Raw genomic sequence first — 19,136 nt, forward strand, 5'->3', positions numbered from 1 at the left:
GTCCCATTTGCACTACAGTTCTCCAGTGTATGACTCTGCAAGGAAGAGTACTTTAGAGCAATTAAATACCATCCGGCACAGTGCTCTTTGAATTTCTCCAGGTGCTTTCAGAACCTCCCCAGTTCAAAGCCTTTACATTGAAACCCACGAACCTCCCTTACCTCTTTGGAGGAAAACATTGCTTTTGATATATGCCACAAAAATTCGCTGTCTTCACTCTCACCCTAGTTGGAGATGTCTGTACAATACTGAATGGGAGTCATTTTACAGTAGAAAACCAAATGAAAACAGACCTGCTGCACTTAGACTTAAAGAACTGACTCAAATGTGGAACATAGAAATCAGCAATATATATCAGGACATGACACTGCCTGATCCACCATGGACAAATGTTCCTGCAATTTACGATGACTATTTCCAACAGTGGGGAAAGGACACCTTGTCTCCCTTCAATATCGCACAGTTACATGAAACTCACTCTGCATCTAATTCACAGGCCTGTAAGATCTATATAGGCAGATCAAAAACTGAGACCCAAGTAGGTGCTGTGGCAATCTTCCCCTCATTCACCATATCTGTCTCATTACCTGTAAAATGCAGTATCTTTACTGCTGAGCTTTATGCTATTAACTTGGCTCTAGATCACATTACTCAACTTCTAATTTCATCTTCTTTAATATACACTGACTCCCTCAGTGCTGTCTCTGCCATAAATAGTAATACCAACTCCTCTCACCTGTAATAAAACAAATCCACTCTAAATTACTTGCTTGTAATGAGTCAAACAAAACTGTGACATTCTGTTGGATTCTAGGACATTGTGGAATAACAGGAAATGAAAGAGCAGATCTTGCAGCCAAAGAACCAGATACTGCTCTTTTGCAGACTTTTCAAACACCATATACCAATTATAAAAATATTGTCTGTAAAGCGTGTTACAATAGCTGGTCACTAATCAGGAGAGGTTACCCAGGAAACAAACTATGCCAAATAAAACCAGAACCAAAGCTGTGGCTCTCTCCAGCTTCCAGGAAAGCAGACAAGAAGAAACAATTTTAGGAAGGCTAAGGATTGGGCATACTCACCTCACTCACCTGTATCTATTAACTAATGACACCGCTTCCCAACTTACATCATATCAAGTACAACTGATCATTTGCCATTTTTTAGTGGACTGTCCCCACTTTCAAAATATCTGCTTAAACACCTTTAAATCAATTGCTAATACACAGTCATCAATAAATTTATTGCAGATTCTGGGAGATGATCCTAATAAAAAAGAACTATTTACTTTCCTAAATCATATGGGAATATATCATAAAATATAACAGGTACTACAATAAAGTTAATATTTCATATTCACCATGAGAAAGACACAATATGGCCCTAGCAGCCTATGTGTCATTAAAGTCAACAACAACATTATCAGACTTTTCAATTCTTACACACACACACACACACACACACACAGAATCGGATCTAACATTATAAAATTGAGTGGGGTGCCACAAAACAAAATAAATTTCTTAAGGATGCCATTATTAAAAAAAGCTCGAAAATCACTGCATTAGTTCATAATATTTGAAAGTTCATTTGAATTCTTAACATAAAAATTTATTAATAAACAATTATCGAAAATATCACTATAATAAAATACATAAAAAATATTAAACTTATAAAAATATAAATTATGCATGTATACAATTTAATATGAGAGTAATTTTACAAGATTTGTCCTAATTAATAATATTTATAAAATTATTTTAAATAAGTAATCTAAAAAAAATAATGCTAATAATTATTAAAAGATGGTATGTTCCCAACCTAAATCACTGCTAACTAACTTCAGTATTGTGACTTATATACAGAGGCGGCTCGTTGGTAGGCACTGCAGAACTGTAACACTCCCAAGCTTTTTAAATCTAAATATACATTCAAGGGAGTTATATCAAGTGAAGAACAAGGCAATGTAATGAATATTTTTATTAACAGGTCCCACATATAGTATACTCATCTTCTATTTCCAGTAATCAGTTAAATAATAAACAAATAAAAACACGAAATCATTTTCAGCTTTGAAATTTAACAGTAGGTGGAACTGTGCGCTACGCAGTTCCACATTTTGATCCCGGTGGTTCAACAATGCCTAGTTGTCAGGTTGCTAATACGCATTTTTCAGAGGTGACAAAATGAGGCAAAGGAACTGCGGAGTGAGCAGTGCCAATTTGAACAGGGCAGCAAACTTGATGAAAAAGTCTATTAATCTATTTTCAAAAAATTAAAAACCAAAAAATGGATTTTATTTTTAAATAAAATTTCAAGATTACCTCCATCTGTTAATGGTAAGTGTCCAGTTAACATTTTGTAGTATTTTTAACTCTTATTATTATTACTATTTATGTTTACATGTCTTATAACCAAGACATGTAACTTTAAGAAGCAGCACCCCCATACATCAGAGTCACAAGCTGCCACTGCTTTTATAATTGAAATTGCATTTGCACCAGGAATAAATAAATGCCTTCCTGTACATTTCTTATTGGTTGATTTAATTTCTCAAAATTATACATGCATCGTTGTCCTTTTGTACCATCTACTCAGTTATCAAACTAACATAATGCCAGGTCTGCAACTGTAGTTGGCCTGGTGATTAATAAGGTATATTGTTTTAGATCACATTGAGGACATTCAGAATTATTGCAGGGGTCCAGAATTTATAATTTCACTATTGTCTGCTATAGCCACTTCTATTTTCAGGTTTATGAAACTGATAATCATGCAGAATTCCACAATTATGCATTCAAGAACATGTATCTAACTTCCACGAGTAGCAGCAGTCATGTGCTTGTTTATGTAAAACTGTAAAGAAGGGGGGGAGACAAAAAAGGATGGATGGAACCTGAAAGGTTCTTTACACATATAATCCCAAGTAAACAACTTTTTCCTTCCAAATTTAGGATAGTACAGAGCCAGGGGGAGCACAACAGGGTTGAACTTCTCAGTTAACTCTCTATACAGATGCCTAGTTTAGAAATACTGAAATTTACAGAAATAGTCTTTCTTGATTTAAGTATCCTTTTGTGAACCCAACTGATCTTGTTGCCCTTCTCTGTACCTTTTGAACAGATCTGTACATTTCCTAAAATAAGATTTTGCAACCTGTATGCAGTATTCAAGATGTGACCTAACCATTTCTGTATACATTGACTTTATAATATGGATTTCCCCTTGTCAAGAATCCTGTCTGCACTGCTCAGAGAAGTTGTACTGTATGATTAGCCCTATTAATTATCATCTACCTTTAGTTTGATGTTGTTAATCAAATGACATGTTCTTTTGGGATTACTGCTATCCAAATGCAGCATCTTGCACTGTTGTTATACATCATTTGCCATTTTCCAGCCCATCCCAACAGTTTTTATTGATATTTAAATAGTATATCCTGATTTCACCATGATGTTTATAGTTCCAATGTAGCTTATTGTTACAGGCCCAAGTTATTTTAATTAGTATTTAAGACATCCTTTGTGGACTTTTATCATGTAGCAAATACTAGTGATTAATTAATTAATCATTAATTAATTTAGGAAAAGAGATGAAGAAATGCACACTGATTGTTTTTTTTTTTTTTTTTCTTGTTTCACCTATACTACATACAACAAAAAAGGGAAAAATTTGTTCTGTTATGTAATTTTGAAATATGTTTTTTTTTTTTTCTCTTCTAATATGAATAATTTCTGTTTAGGTTCCTCAAGTGACTACCCCTACAGAACTACGGAGTCCACCACCAATTATGGAAACAAAGACACCATATGAGAAAGCTTGGCTGGTTAGGAAATGGTACAACTTTGATATGAAGTATCCTTTTAAAGCTATATGTCGGTTAAAATTATAACTATAAATTAAAGAAAAATGTAACCAATAATATGATTGTTAAGATTATGAAATATTAAGATTAGTTAATAATTAATTAATATAATTTATTAATAAAATAAATGTGTCTGAAAAATATGAAAAAAAAATAATAAACTTTGTCATACAACCCCAGATACGAAGGAGTTAACATGTGCATGGATAAATGCACGCACATCATTTCTACTACCAAGGTAGTTTTAATGCATCATTTTAATTATATCTCATATTGTGAATACCTTCACAGTGAGTTTCCATGGTATTGCACTACCTCGAATAAGTAACTCTTCAACTATGGAGAAGACTAATGTTACTTATTCTCAGTGGATATCACCACCTAAACGGCACCATTTCAAAGCTTATTGGCTTCTCTTCGGTTGGTGGGTGGGCAGATACCCTGTTATTGCAAAAGTGACAAACCAGGTATGAAGGAGTTTGCTTATGCACAGGTAATGCGCACACATTATTTCTACTACCAGATAGTTTTGCTGCATCATTTTAAATATCTCATATTTTGAATACCTTCACAATGAGTTGCCATGGTACCTGCCCACCCACTGATGAGAAGCCAGTAAGCTTCAAAACAGGGCTGTCTGGGTGGTGGTGGTAGTATCTGCTGAGATTAAGTAACATTAGTCTTCTTCATCATCTCCATAGGTGAAGCGTTACTTTTGCATTAGCATTAGTAGAGGCATATGATGCAAGAAAGCAAGCTTATGCAGCATCAGCCAAAAAAAAAAAAAAAAAAAGAAAAGAAAAACCACTCCCATTTCACCCCTCCATTCGTTCGAAATACCTGTACAGCTGAGCCTTAAATTTATTTAGGATATCAATTTCCATAAAAAGGGATGGAAGTCTGTTCCACCAACCAATAACCTGCTGGCTAAAGGCAAATTTATGCACATCTATCCTACATCTGTCTTTCTTCAATTTGAATTTATGTCCTCTCAGGTGATTATTCTGAGCAAGAGGAAGAATCCCATCAGCATTGAGCATGCTCAAACCATTCAAGGCTTTATATACCTCTATCAGACCACCTCGCTGGTGAGCACCACCATAGCCAAGTGGGCACAAACAGCAGTGCATAGCACATGCTTCTTGATTAGACCAGGGTTCGAACCTGTGACCACCAAATACGGAGGATGCGGAATGGTCAGGGAATGACCACCGCATATCCCCGGAGCAATATGGTCTTAGTTGCTAATGCTCCTAAAAACCAAATAACAAACAAACCTCGCCAGTGCCTAGTTTCCAGACACTGTAATTTGCAAAACTTAAGCCTTTCTTCGTAAGAGCAACCCTTTGTTCCATTCACTAATCTTGTTGCCTTTCTCTGTACTCGTTCCAGCAACTCTACATCCTTCTTGAAATGGGGCCTCTAGACCTGTATACAGTACTCAAGCTGTGGCCTGACCATTGCCTTATACAAGGGAATAATCACCTCCTTATCCCTGCTAGAAAAATTACTGTATATCATTGACAAGACACCATGAGCTACTCTTGCAGCTCGTCTGCACTGCTCAGAAAACTTCATATCTGCCTGTACAATTAACTCCAGGTCCTTTTCATTCTCTACCACTGTCATTGTAGTACCACAGAGTTGATATGTTGCTCTGGGGTTACTGTTTCCCATAAGTAGTACTTTACATTTGTCAATGTTAAACCTCATTTGCCACCTCTCAGCCCATCTGCTCAACCTTTCCAGATCCTGTTACAGCAGCATACTGTCAGTAGTATCCTTAACAACCCTGCCAACCTTTGTATTGTCTGCAAACTTGGACATTAAGCTTGATATACCATCATCAATATCATTTATAAATACAGAAAACAACGATGGACCCAACACTGAACCCTGAGGGACTCCACTAATAATATTAGTCCACGATGAGCAGTGTCCATTGATTACCACTCTGTCTCAACCATCCCTTTATCCATAGCAGCAATTTGCCTCCAATGCCACACTCTTTCGAGGTAGTGCAATACCATGGCAACTCATGAAGGTATTCACAATATGAGATATAAAAATATTTCTTGACTAAATGTCTAAGAGTGTGAAAGAGTTGGTTTATGCATGGTACCTGCATGTATATCATTTCTACTACCCAGGTAGTGTGAATGCATCATTTAATTATATCTCATATTGTGAATACCTTCACAACGAGTTTCCGAGGTATTGCACTGAGACTGTCTTACTCATCGGTGGGTGGCCAGGTACCCTATTGCTGCAGTAGTGCCAACTCAGTTATAAAGTCCACAATATGAGATACTTGATGGTGTGAGTAGTTTAATCTAAAAATATTTCCTGACTAAATGTCTAAGAGTATGGTTTATGCATGGTAAACATGGTTGGTTTACCATGCATAAATCAACTCTTTCAATATGGGATATAATTAAAACGATGCATTAAAGCAACCTTGATAATTGAAATGATGTGTGCATTACCCATGCATAAGTAAACTCCTCCATACTCTTTGGGAGGTGCCTCTGTAGCCAGGTGGGCAGGAGCAGCAGTGCATAGCACATGCTTCTTGATTAGACCGGGGGTTCAAGGCCATGCCCACCAAATACGGAGGATGCAAAAAGTTCAGGGAATGACCACCGCATATCCCCGGAGCAATATGGCCTTAGTTGCTAATGCTCCTAAAAACCAAGCAACAAACAACTATTAGACATTTAGCCAAGAAATAACTTTTAGATTAAACCCCAGATATAGCTTTAGCATTTACATTAACATTAGTAGAGATATATGATGCAAGAAACCAAGCTTATACAGCATCAGCCAAAAAAAAAACTTTCTTATTACACCTTCACATCCATTCACTCCAAATGTTTGTCTAGTTCTTGAATCTATTTAAGCTATCAACTTCTACAACAACAGATGGAAGTTTGTTCCAGCAATCAACCATCCGCTGGCTAAAAGCAAACTTTCACATGTCTATTCTACAACTGTCTTTCCTCAATTTGAATTTATGCTCTCTCAGGTGATTATTCTGAGCAAGAGGAAGAATCCCATCAGCATTGAGCATGCTCAAATCATTCAAGGCCTTATACACCTCAATCAGATCACCTCACAGATGCCTAGTCTCCAGACATTGTAATTTGCAAAACTTAAGCCTTTCTTCATAAGAGCAACCCTTTGTTTCATTCATGAATCTTGTTACCCTTCTCTGTATGCATTCCAGCAGCTCTAGATCCTTAAAATGAGGCTTCCAAACCTGCATGCAATTTTGTCAGTGCTTGATTGTCCTTTGTATAAGGCAATGGCTTGACCATTGCCTTATACAAAGGGATAATCACCTCCTTATCCCTGCTAGGAAAATTCCTGCATATCATTGACAAGACACCATGAGCTACTCTTTCAGACTGTCTGCACTGCTCAGAGGTCTTCATATCTGACCACAATTACCCACAGGTCTTTTCATTCTCTACCACCATCAGTGAAGTACTACACAGTTGACATATTACTCTGGGGTTATTGCTTTCCATATGTAGTACTTTATATTTGTAAATGTTAAACTTCAGTTGCGACCACTCAGCCCATCTGCTCAACTTTTCTAGATCCTGTTGCAGTGGTGTACTGTCATTAATGACCCTGCCAACTTTTGTATTGTTTACAAACTTAGACATTAACCCTGATATACATCATCAATATCATTGATGAATACAGAAAACAACAATGAACCCAACACTGAACCGTGGGGGACTACATTAATAACATTAATCCATGAAGAGCAGTGTCCATTGATTACCACTCTGTCTTCTCCCACTCAACCATCCCATTATCCATAGCAGCAATTTGCATCAATTGCCATACTGCTCCAATTTGTTCAGCAGTCTTCCATGTGCGACAGTATCAAAAGCCTTTCTAAGATCCAAATATATGATATCAAAATTATTCTTTGCATCCAGTTCCTTTGTGAGCACATCGTAGTATCCAATCAAATTGGTAAGACAAGACTTCCCTTTAACAAACCCATGCTGTGTCAGAGCTATAACTGAAGTCTTGTCTAGATGATCCTGCAATGCTTCTTTAACCAATGCCTCCATTAATTTCCCTGGAACAGGAGTTAAACTAACAGGTTTGTAATTACTTGTGTTGCCCTTTGATCCTCCTTTGTGAATTGTGGTCACATTTGCACATCTCTACTTCATGGGTATCTCCCCTAAGTCCAAGGAAGCTCTCATAATTATGGCTAAGGGTTTGCTTACTTCCTTTGCTGCCTCCTTTAATATAACTAGATAGATCCCATCCATCCCAGGATGGGATCTATCCAGAAATTTTTGTAGCTAAACATAAGAAATGCCTTTCTTATGTTTATCTTCAACAATTTCTCCTCCATTTTGCTCTGAGTTATTACAAAATCATCTAGCTCACTGCCAGAGTTTAATACACCTCTGGCATTCCCCTCCTTGAATAACTCCTTGTGTGTGAATGCAGATGCAAAATACTCATTTAGTTTGTTAGCTATCTGAGCAGGATCATCAACAGTTGAACCACTGATATCAAGTGAACCAATCTGATCCATCTCCTTCCTTCTAGAGTTTACATAACTAAAGAACTCTTTGCTGTGTTCTTTGCATCCTTTGCCAAAGATTTCTCGTAATCTGCCTTTGCCTGCCTGACTTCCTTTGTGACTTGATTACAAACCAGCTTATATCTATCATAGACTTCTGTCACCTGTTAATTTATATGTATCTCATGCATTTTTCTTCTTTACCACATGTCTCATTAGTTCATCTGACATCCATTTAGGCCTAAACCTTGAATAATATTTCTTAATTGATATGAAAAGACTAGTCGCTTCCAAGATTAATTCTCTGAATGCTTCCCATTTTGAATTTGTTGTTGGTAACAACATCAGTGGTTCCACCGTATAGAATTTAATAACTGTCTCAGATCACTGTGGTCACCTTTATTAAAGCAAAAACTGTTCTCTTTACCTCTGATGGTAATTACCTCTTTGAATAAATCGCACTTCAGCACACTGATCACTGCCACCTAGTATTTTTCCTTTTTCTGCAGATGCTTAATGCATGAAGAATCACTGATTTAATCGAGCAAAGTGTAAGTCATTACACCTGGGGAACAGTAACCCTAAAATAACTTACACACTTGGTGGAGTTGAACTAAAGCCGGTAGTGGAGGAAAGGGACTCGTTGCGATGTGGTCAGACGTGAAGTTCTCTGAGCAATATAGACAGGTTTCAAGGAAACTCCATATCATGCTCTCGATGATTTATTGAACATTTTCTACTAGAGATAAGGGCATTATAATCGCATTATATAAGGCTATTGTTAGACCACACTTGGAATACTCTGTTCAAGTATGGAGACTGCACCTAAAGAAGACATTGTGCTTCTTGAAAGGGTCCAAAGATGGCTAACTCCCCTGGTGAGATTAGAAAAAGGCATCCATATGAGGAAAGACTTTGAATATGTGGGTTGCAGAGCTTGGAAACTAGGCACCTTAGAGGAGACTTGATTGAGGTGTTTAAGACTGAGAGGCATAAGGAAAAATGAATGAGGATGAAATTTTCACAGTTATAAATAGTTCTAGAACTATGGGCCATAATTTCAAGCTACGGGGGGAGATGTTTAGACTGGATTGCAGGAAGTTTTATTTTAGTCATTGAGTTATAAATTACTGGAATAAGTTACCTACATGGGACATAGAGGCTGACAGTTTGGGTAAATTCAAAAGTCAGCTGGATAATTACCTATGGGAGGAGGGAAATGCATAAGTTGTCTTCCTTTTTCAATTCCTACTATTAGTTCACACTCTCCCTATATAGATTTATATATCTTGTTCAAATTTTCAATCGTTAATAAAATATTTTTTATTCGTCCACTAAAGTTCAAATAAATTTTTTTAAACTTGTAGTGGATGACACTTGATGTTAATACAGTTTTTTCAAATATTAATTCATTAATTAAATTTAACTAATTAATTTTAGTTTTATATGGGAGAAAAAAATTTCTCTTATATAAGATATTTAGCAGGATATAAATTTAGGAATAAATACCGTCAGTGGTGAAGCGTGTAGATCGCTGGAAAAAAATTTCTTTTTCAGATTCTTTTTTCATTCTGGGTTCTAGTCTGAGTTGAGGGAACAAAATGGAAAATGAAACGTGAATAAAAATAATAGTCCAACACCATATATAGAAAGGAAAATGGAAAATTGCAAGGAAATTCGCTTTCTATTTTGCCACTTAATATTGTGATTCTGTCATATGTATATACATATTTATATTAATTGTAATTATTTAATAAAAAATAACTAAAATAAAATTTTTCTTTGTTGACCTAAGTAGGAATTGACTTTAAAAATTTTTTTTTTATATTACTTGTTTCTTTTTAACTTGGTCTGTCTTAGGTCTTTTAAGACCTGTTCCGTTTTAGCTCTTGGAAGTGGTCTTCATCTCACCATTGTTGTCTTGGTTGACGCACATCTCTCTCTCTCTCTCTCTCTCTCTCTCTCTCTCTCTCTCTCACCTGTAGGTTTGTATGTAGTTAAAGGTTAATTTTGGGATCTGGTTTGGGTTCATTCTTTCTATGTGGCTGATCCATTTTTTCTGATACCGTTTTATGTCATTTACTATATTATCTACTTTTAATTTCTCACTGATATCTAAATTTCTTTGGTGGTCTAGTCTTGTAAAGCCTAATAATGGTCTTAAAAATCTCATTTGTGCTGCTTCTAGTTTATGTGCATCTTTCTTATTTATGACCCAAGTCTCACAGCTGTAGAAGAGGGCTGATTTTGAAGTGATGTTATGCAGTTGTAATTTTATTTCAGTTGTCATTTGTTTTCCAAACTGGTGTTTAATCGTTCCATTCATTTTATTATATTTTTGTAGTTTAGTGTGGATGTCTTTCCCTTCATTTGATATTAAATTTCCCAAATAGGTGAAATCCGATATTTGTTTATTATTTTGTCAACCGTAACAATTTTGACTCTTGGTATATTTTTTCCACATAATCCCATTGATTTTGTTTGAGGTGATTTTCATCTCATACTTTTTATCTGTTTTATTCAATTCATTTGTTGCTATCTGTAGTTCATCTTCGGATTTTGCAATTATAACTTGATCATCAGCATATAATATAGTTTGGATTTTATTCCTGTTGTCCAACTGTATTCTGTTGTTAATTGTTTGTTTCCATTCTTTAATAATTTTATTGATGTAGATATTAAATAAATATGGTGATAGTTCACATCCTTGTTTGACTCCTTTATTGGTGTTAATTGGGTCTGATAGTTGGCCATTAGAATATTTATGCAGACTTTTGAGTTTTAGATAGGCTTTGCATCATTTTCCGGAGTTGGGTTGAGATATTTTCTTCATCTAGAATCTGCCAAAGTTTTTCCCCGTTTACATTGTCATATGCTTTTTCATAATCAATAAACAGCAGAAACGTTGGCAGGCTGAATTCTCTTGTTTTCTCCAAAATTTGTTGTAATGAGAAAATGGCATCTATTGTGCTTCTCCCTTTTCTGAACCCACATTGTTCTTCTTCTAAGAATTGTTCACTGTATTTATTAAGTTTATTCTTTAGTATATTAGAGTATAGCTTTGAAGCAGTTGATAGCAGTGTTATCCCTCTGTAGTTAGGGTTATTTCTGGAGCCTTTTTTGTGTAAATTGATTACTATTCCTGTTTCCCAATCTTTGGGTATCTGTTGCTTATGCCATATGTGTTAAATAATTTTGGTAGTATGTTTTTTAATAAGGTGCCACCATATTTAAATAGTTCTACATTCCAATTATCTATGCCTAGGCTTTTTCAATTTTTTTGATTTTTGTAATATTAACTGTAGTCCTTCCATTGTTGTATTTTCTTCATCTTCGGTTACCACAGATTCATCTTCCAATTCCCTAGTGCCAGGGTTATACTATAGTTTGATAGTGTTGCTTCCATTCTGCATGAGAGATGGAGTTGGTTTTTATTTGATAATTTGTTTATTAAGAAATTTTCTTTGTATTATTATTATTAATTTTTATTTCAATTTTTATTATTTTATTTTATTTATTTTTATTTTTTTGGCTGGTTGCAGCATAAGTCATAGGCTCCCTTGCACCATGTGGCCATTGCTAATTCTAATACTAAAGAACACTTGCATGTATAGTTGCATGTACACTAATGCTAGGAGCATTGTAAACAAATTTGAATTTGAAGTACTGATTAAGTTATCAAATGCATATATTGTAGGAATAGTGGAGATGGTGTCACCCAGACATAAGTGATGCTGAATTTAAACACTGGGAGTACAAGGTGGAGGTTTTATGCTCTTAATTAAGAAGATTATTAAGTATATTAAGAAGATTATTAAATCCAGTTGACCTGGGTGATGAATGCAATGCTGAATCAGTTTGGTGTTAAATAGCACTGGGAAAACAAAATTGAGAATAGGAGTGTGTTATAGTCCTGATGACTCTGATGAGTACAGGTGACCCCGCTTAATGCTGATAATTTGTTTCGGAAAAACAGAGAGCTAAGCGAGCGAGGCGCCTCCGTAGCCAGGTGGATAGGAGCAGCAGTGCATAGCATATGCTTCTTGATTAGTCTGGGGTTCCAGCCTGTGACCACCAAATACAGAGGATGCAGAAAGGTCAGGGAATGACCACCGCATATCCCCAGAGCAATATGCCTTAGTTGCTAATGCTCCTAAAAACCAAAAAAAAAACCAAACAATAACAACTAAGCGAGCGCTGAATTCCCATAGGATTTTGACAAATCTTGATGCTAAGAAAGCCGCAATCTACCATCTCAAGAATTTCATTGCACATAGTTAAAAATTTAATAAACACATATTGAAAAATGTTGTTTATAAATTTTAAAATTAAATAGAATTCAGAATTCTTATTTTAAATTTATACATATTTAAAATTTTAATTTATGTGAGTTTGTTCATGTCATCTGCAAAGCTTTCAAAATTGGGGATATACTGTGATAAGGCCAACTGTAAAGAATCTTCTATCTGTAAGAGTAGAGCAATTCTTCATCTTTGTTTGTTTCAAATACGAAAAGGCCGATTCACATAGATATGTGGAACCAAAACAGGAATTTAAAAGTTCACTGCATTTTTTTACATTTGGGTGCTTTTCTCGGCAAACATAATTCCAAAAGAGTTTTCTTCTGATGATCTGGCTTTTAGGAAGATATCATTTTGAAATGTAATAATTTCATTTTCAAGTAATATTTTTTCCACGTGAAAAATCTCAACGATTTTTTTTTTTTTTTTTTTTGTGCAATTTGTTTCATATCTAAGTCGACATTGAATGGATAAGAAATATATTGAATAATGTCTTCAATTGGTTTCAAAATCATCCACAACTTTCTCAATTTCAGAAACATATTTCTCACAATTAAATTCAAAAACAGCATATTTTTGCAAGCAATCTTGCATACAGTCGGTCCTCGTATAACACGTGTTTGCATTACACGAATTCGATCATACACGATTTATAAATAGGGGAACGTTATCTTATATAACACGAACCGAATTCGCTTATACACGATTCGCCTTTGTGTTTACAAGAAATGGCAGTCGAATGCGGAATCACCCCAACTGAATGCACCACGATAGGAACGAAGAAGATTCTGAAAATGTATTTATGTGTTTTATATCAGTGAAGGGGAAACACATTTCACCATAATAACGTAAAAACCAACACAATTCCAGCTATCGGTATAATCGCAAATGCAATTAGATGGAGTTTACTACCAGTTTATAACAGATTCCACTAGCAGAAACGCAACTGGAAATTGTTTTTATTGTTTTATGGTAGTAACCCCCAGAAATGTGCTTTAGTAAAATGTGGGGTATTAATAGTGTATCTCGGCCTTTACGGTGTTGTTTATTCAGTTGCTATACGCGCGCAGCTTTGTTTATGTGTATCAAGCATGCCTCCTCGTTTTGTAATTGTGCTTTATTCCCTAAAAATGAGTAAAATACTTAAAAGGTGTGAAAAGGAAGTGTTCTGGTGAAGACACTGCAGATTCAGAGAGAAAAAGAAAAGCAATATCGATAAACACAGGCGGACTGGGTCAAAAATTCTTACCCGGGAAAATTTGTAGTGGCCTCATACTACGGTTTATGGCCAAAATCACACCGGCCTCCAGCCCACCGTGGTTTCCCCCGTAAGGCTTATGGCCAGTCCGCTTCTGTCGATAGAGAAAAAATATGAAATTGTGAAACGCTTTGAGCGAAATGAAAGACCATGTGATATTGCACATGCTACAGGCCTAAATGAGGCAACGCCGAGAATTACAAAGAATGCTGAGAAAATAAAAACAACTTTCATAGCGGGAACAACTCAAAGTGTAATTAAAATCCATTAGATTAAGACACAAAGAATTGGAAGAGATGGAACGGCTGTCATCTCTTTGGAAAGAAAATCAAACAAAAAACAAGTTTGCTTACGATAGAAGCAAAAGCATTAGCAATATTTTATTACGACTTACGTATTATAATTTATACTTACAATACGTAAGTATTTTATTACGACTATTTTATTTAATATAATAATTTTTTTACGAATAAAATACGTATTTTATCCGTAAAAATACGTGTTTAGTATTAAAAAATACTAAAAATACTTTATTATGATATAATATTATTTTTATTACGTATTTTAATCGTTATAAAATACTTACGTATTTTATAACGATTAAAATTACCCGATTATTTATTGTTTGGTAATGTTTTGGTTCCAAATGTGTGTTCAATCTTGGGTGGTCGGCACCTAACCCTACTTTTCCCATAGGGGCTGTTGTTTATATTGCACGATTTTGCATTGCACGAGGGTTTCCAGGAACGCAACTATCGTGCTATACGAGGACAGACTGTATTTGCAAAATGATCGAATTTTTTTTTTTTTTTTTTTGAAATCCTTAGCTATTGCCAAAAATTGATATTTATATGCAGAAATACTATGAATCAATGCGTTGAAGTGCCTTCCTAAATTTCCTTTTTTGGGTTTAGTCACAGAAGCATTGCAGATCAAACAACAACATTTTTCTTTTATCATTACAAAAAAGATTCTAGTTCCCACTCTTGATGAAAATGATACGTTTTGCTCTTTTTTGTAGTATTAATTTTAAATCAAAGGTTATTAAATTAATGTATAAGTACTGTCCAGTTATTAATATTAAGTAAGCTAAATAAGAATTCGACACATGCACTATGCTGTCCACAATGTAACTGCGTGAATTTTCCTTAGATAAGCCTAGCAGCTGCGTGGCGACAAGAATAGTCACATGATTCAACAGATTTCTAATAAGCACATGCAGTGGTGAGCATAATAATAATATTTAGATTTTGACTAATCTATTTGCTATATATATTTAAAATTCATCGTGATCGACCAAAACTAAAGCTACAATCGACTTTTTGGCCACCCCTGCTGTATAAGGTATAAGGTATGTTCGTGTCAGACGGCACCTGGGATTTCTCCCATCTCCGCGTGTGTTTCGCTGTATCGAGGACAGTACACTGTCAAGCCAGAGACTTGAAAGTGTGTGGGTCGTGTCTGTGCAGTGTGATATGTTGTGCCCATTGTTTATCCGGCTTATTGGCCGCCAGGCCCCTAGTGGGGCCCGACGTTGCCCATACCCTGCCACGTGGAGGCTAGCCGGGTGTATCCAGTATCACAACAATTTGCTCTGGCAGGTCCTGCCACCTAGTTTCCTGGGATTTCAGTGGCTAGGGCCTATTAAAAAAAAAAAAAAAAAAAGTTTATGCATTTGACATTAATGCTTAATGGGATTGCTGTTTGGAAATCGCTGGTTAGGGTTGAACACTAAAGAGATGTGTTAAAGGCCAAATAGGTCGGGCAAAATTTTGATGTTATTAAATTTAGACATGTAACGTTAGATAAAAGCTGATCGTGTTAGATATCTTAGAGATTTGCACAAAGCCGGTAGAACATTGGTGTTATAATTTGGCGGCATTGTTAAGGGGTGTACTCGGTCGATTTAGTGAGAGAGGGGGGGGGAATTGAAGGCTGGGGAGGAAACAGATAGAAGAATAGGGACGGATAGAGTAGGCATCCCCAAAGAGGTCAGTGGAGACGAGCCCCACCAGGCGAAATATGGGGGGTAGGCAGGGAGGAGAGGAGACAGAGATCCGTCTCCTCCATTCCCTGCCTGGGGATGGGGTTTTAAAGGGAACCAGGTTAGAGTACCCAGTTCGGATCGCCAATGGCGTGTTGGCAGCAAAGCCGCAGAGTCTTCGTCGGTGTCATGTCCAAGGAGTGTCGAATCCGGTATGAAGGTCCAGCTGACCATCCCGCTCTGGGGGTGGGATATGTTAGCTGGCAGTGGGGAACCTACCAGGTGAGGGGGGGAGACCCCCCTCACCTGGTAGGTTCCCCACTGCCAGCTACCACCCCTGCTGTAGAGAACCTCTTTGATAATTTGGATTGTTGAGTGCATGTGAGAAGAAATTACCCATTTACCCAATTACCCAAAAAACAGAGCTGAACTGGTCACTGCTTTGAAGGTCAAATGGCAGAAAATATCAGAGAACATTTATTAAAAAAAACTGGAGGAGAGTGTTCCATGGAGACTATAGCCTTTCATATTTATAGATATATGCATGTGTCCAGATATTAAGCAGCTTATATGCAGGTGTCTAGCAATTTTCCCCAGACATGATAGGAGGGAGTATATGACGAGAGCCTTGTCGATCAATTCAGCCCTGGAGAGATTGCGCAAGGCTCAAGGGATAGAATTTTTTTCAGCCTGGTCTGTGCTTGTTGACAGGATAGACTGCTTCTACAGGGATGGGGTACACTTAAATAGAAAGGGTGCAAGAATATTTGCTGATGCTATCGAGGCAGAGTTAGGTGGGTCGGAAAACTGCTAGCTTGGGAGGACACACAGACTAAAAGATTAAAAGTGGCCGTAGGCAGAGGCAAAAGTGATTCTTGCACTGCTTCTATTAGAATGAGCAGCAGCCTGGAAAGCAAGGCAATGGAGATTTCCAAGACTGCTGGGAGTCATACTTGATCAAATAAATACATGGGATGTGTGAGGGTAGCTAAGAGAAGAAACAGATGCATGTACACCAATGCTAGCAGTATAGTTAATAAATTTGATGAGCTTGAAGTGCTACTCAAGACATCGAAGGCAAATATTGTTGGGATATCAGAGAGGTGGTGTCACACAGACATAAGCAGTGCAGAATTGGAATTTGGGGAGTACAATGTCTACTGAAAGGATAGACGACAGGAAGGGAGGAGGGATTATGCTCTTAGTAAAGCAACATAAAATCTAAGGAAGTGCATCCAATTGATGTAGGTGGACAATGCAATGTTGAGTCTGTTTGGTATGACCTAAGCACTGGGAAAGGAAAAATGAGTGTAGGAGTGTGTTATAGGCCTAATGAATCTGATGAGTATAATCAGCAATTGTGCAGAGAAATAGAGTGGGCCAGTAAATCAGAATGTCTTATAATGGGGGATTTCGACTTTCCAGATATTGACTGGAACTTGTGGGTTGGTCACTCGCATACTAGCAAGACTTTTGTGGATTTATTGGATGACTGTTTTCTACAGCAATATGTTCGAGAGGCAACCAGAGGGAATAACACTCTTGATCCGATTATCAACAGTGATTATTCATGCATTAAGAACTTGCAGATAAAGGAACCACTGGGTGATAGTGATCACAGTGTACTGATGTGGGAATTACTTAAAGGGGTGTGTGTGTGTGTGTGTTATTGGTAGTTGTTGGCGCATAGGCTTCTGTGGCCATAATGCACCTTACAAGGTTTTTGCAGTACTTTGATCCAAGCCCAAGGCGGGAATCGAACCCGCAATCTTTGGGTTGCCAGGCAGGCACTTTACCCACCCGGCTAGCCCGGTCGGCAAGTGTGTGTGTGTGGCGCCTCCGTAGCCAGGTGGGCAGGAGCAGCGGTTCGTAGCATATGCTTCTTGATTAGACCTGGGTTGGAGCCCGTGAGCCACCAAATACAGAGGCCGACCGGGCTAGCCGAGTGGGTAAAGTACCTGCCCGGAAACCCAAAGGTCGCGGGTTCGATTCCCGCCTCGGGCTTGGATCAAAGTACTGCAAAAACCTTGGGAGGTGCAATATGGCCACAGAAGCTGATGCGCCAACAACTACCAAATCAAAAAAAAAAAAAAAAAAAAATCCAAATACAGAGGATGCGGAAAGGTCAGGGAATGACCACCGCATATCCCCGGAGCAATATCGCCTTAGTTGCTAATGCTCCTAAAAACCAAATAACAACAACAACAACAACAACTTAAAGATGTAACTACCATCAGGAGTAAGGGGAAAGGTTTTTGTTTTTGTTAGAGGTGACTACAAGGATCTCAGACAGTTTTTAAATTCTGTACAGTGAGATAAACTGATGATGTTACCAACGTTAAATTTTAAATGGGAAGCCTTCAGGGATTTAATTTTGGAAGCTGCTAGGCTTTTCATTCCAACTAAAAAATACCTTCCAAGGTTTAGGCCGAAATGAATGTCAGATGAACTAATGAGGCTCATGGCAGAGAAGAAAAATGTATGGGATGCGTGTATCAGGTGACACAGAAGCCTATGGAGATATAAACTAGTCTGTAAACAAATCACGGTGCCTCCGTAGCCAGGCGGGCAGGAGCAGCAGCAGTGCTAGCACACGTTCTTGATTAGGCCAGGGTTCGAGCCCGTGACCATCAAATACGGAGGATGCGGAAAGGTCAGGTGGTCAGAATGACCACCACATTTCCCCGGAGCAGTATGGTCTTAGTTGCTAATGCTCCTAAAAACCAAAATAACAAACGAACAAATAATCATATCACAAAGGCAGATTATGAGAAATCCTTGGCAAAGGATGCAAAGAAGAATAGCAAAGAGTTCTTTACTTATGTAAACTCTAGAAGGAAAGGGATGAATCAGATCGGACCACTTAACATAGATGGGTTGACTATTGATGATCATGCTAAGGTAGCTGATAAACTGTGAGTATTTTGCATCTGAAGGGAGTGCCAGAAGTTCATCAAACTCTAACAGGGAGCTAAGTGATTTTGTAATAACTGAGAGCAAAGTGGACTCTCCACTTTGCTCTCAGTTGAAATTGTTGAAGTTAAACATCAAAAAGGCACCTGGGATGGACGGGATCTATCCAGTTATATTAAAGGAGGCAGAAAAGGAAGTAAGCAAACCCTTAGCCATAATTATGAGAGCTTCCTTGGACTCAGGGGAGATCCCCA

At 37.2% G+C, this 19,136-nt stretch overlaps 1 protein-coding gene across 1 annotated transcript in view; it reads left to right on the top strand.

Annotated features, from left to right (window-relative positions):
* Nucleotides 1–19,136, top strand: part of LOC150091132 (sodium/hydrogen exchanger 9-like) — a 412,040-nt gene that overhangs the window by 298,538 nt on the left and 94,366 nt on the right. Inside the window, 1 exon segment of the mRNA XM_090387366.1 lies at nucleotides 3,746–3,858. Within this exon segment, the coding sequence (XP_090243492.1) occupies nucleotides 3,746–3,858 (113 nt within the window).

The sequence above is a fragment of the Mastigoproctus giganteus genome, chromosome 1, assembly GCF_048544385.1.
Source record: "Mastigoproctus giganteus isolate SK-2022 chromosome 1, ASM4854438v1, whole genome shotgun sequence".
Lineage (NCBI taxonomy): Eukaryota > Metazoa > Arthropoda > Arachnida > Uropygi > Thelyphonidae > Mastigoproctus > Mastigoproctus giganteus.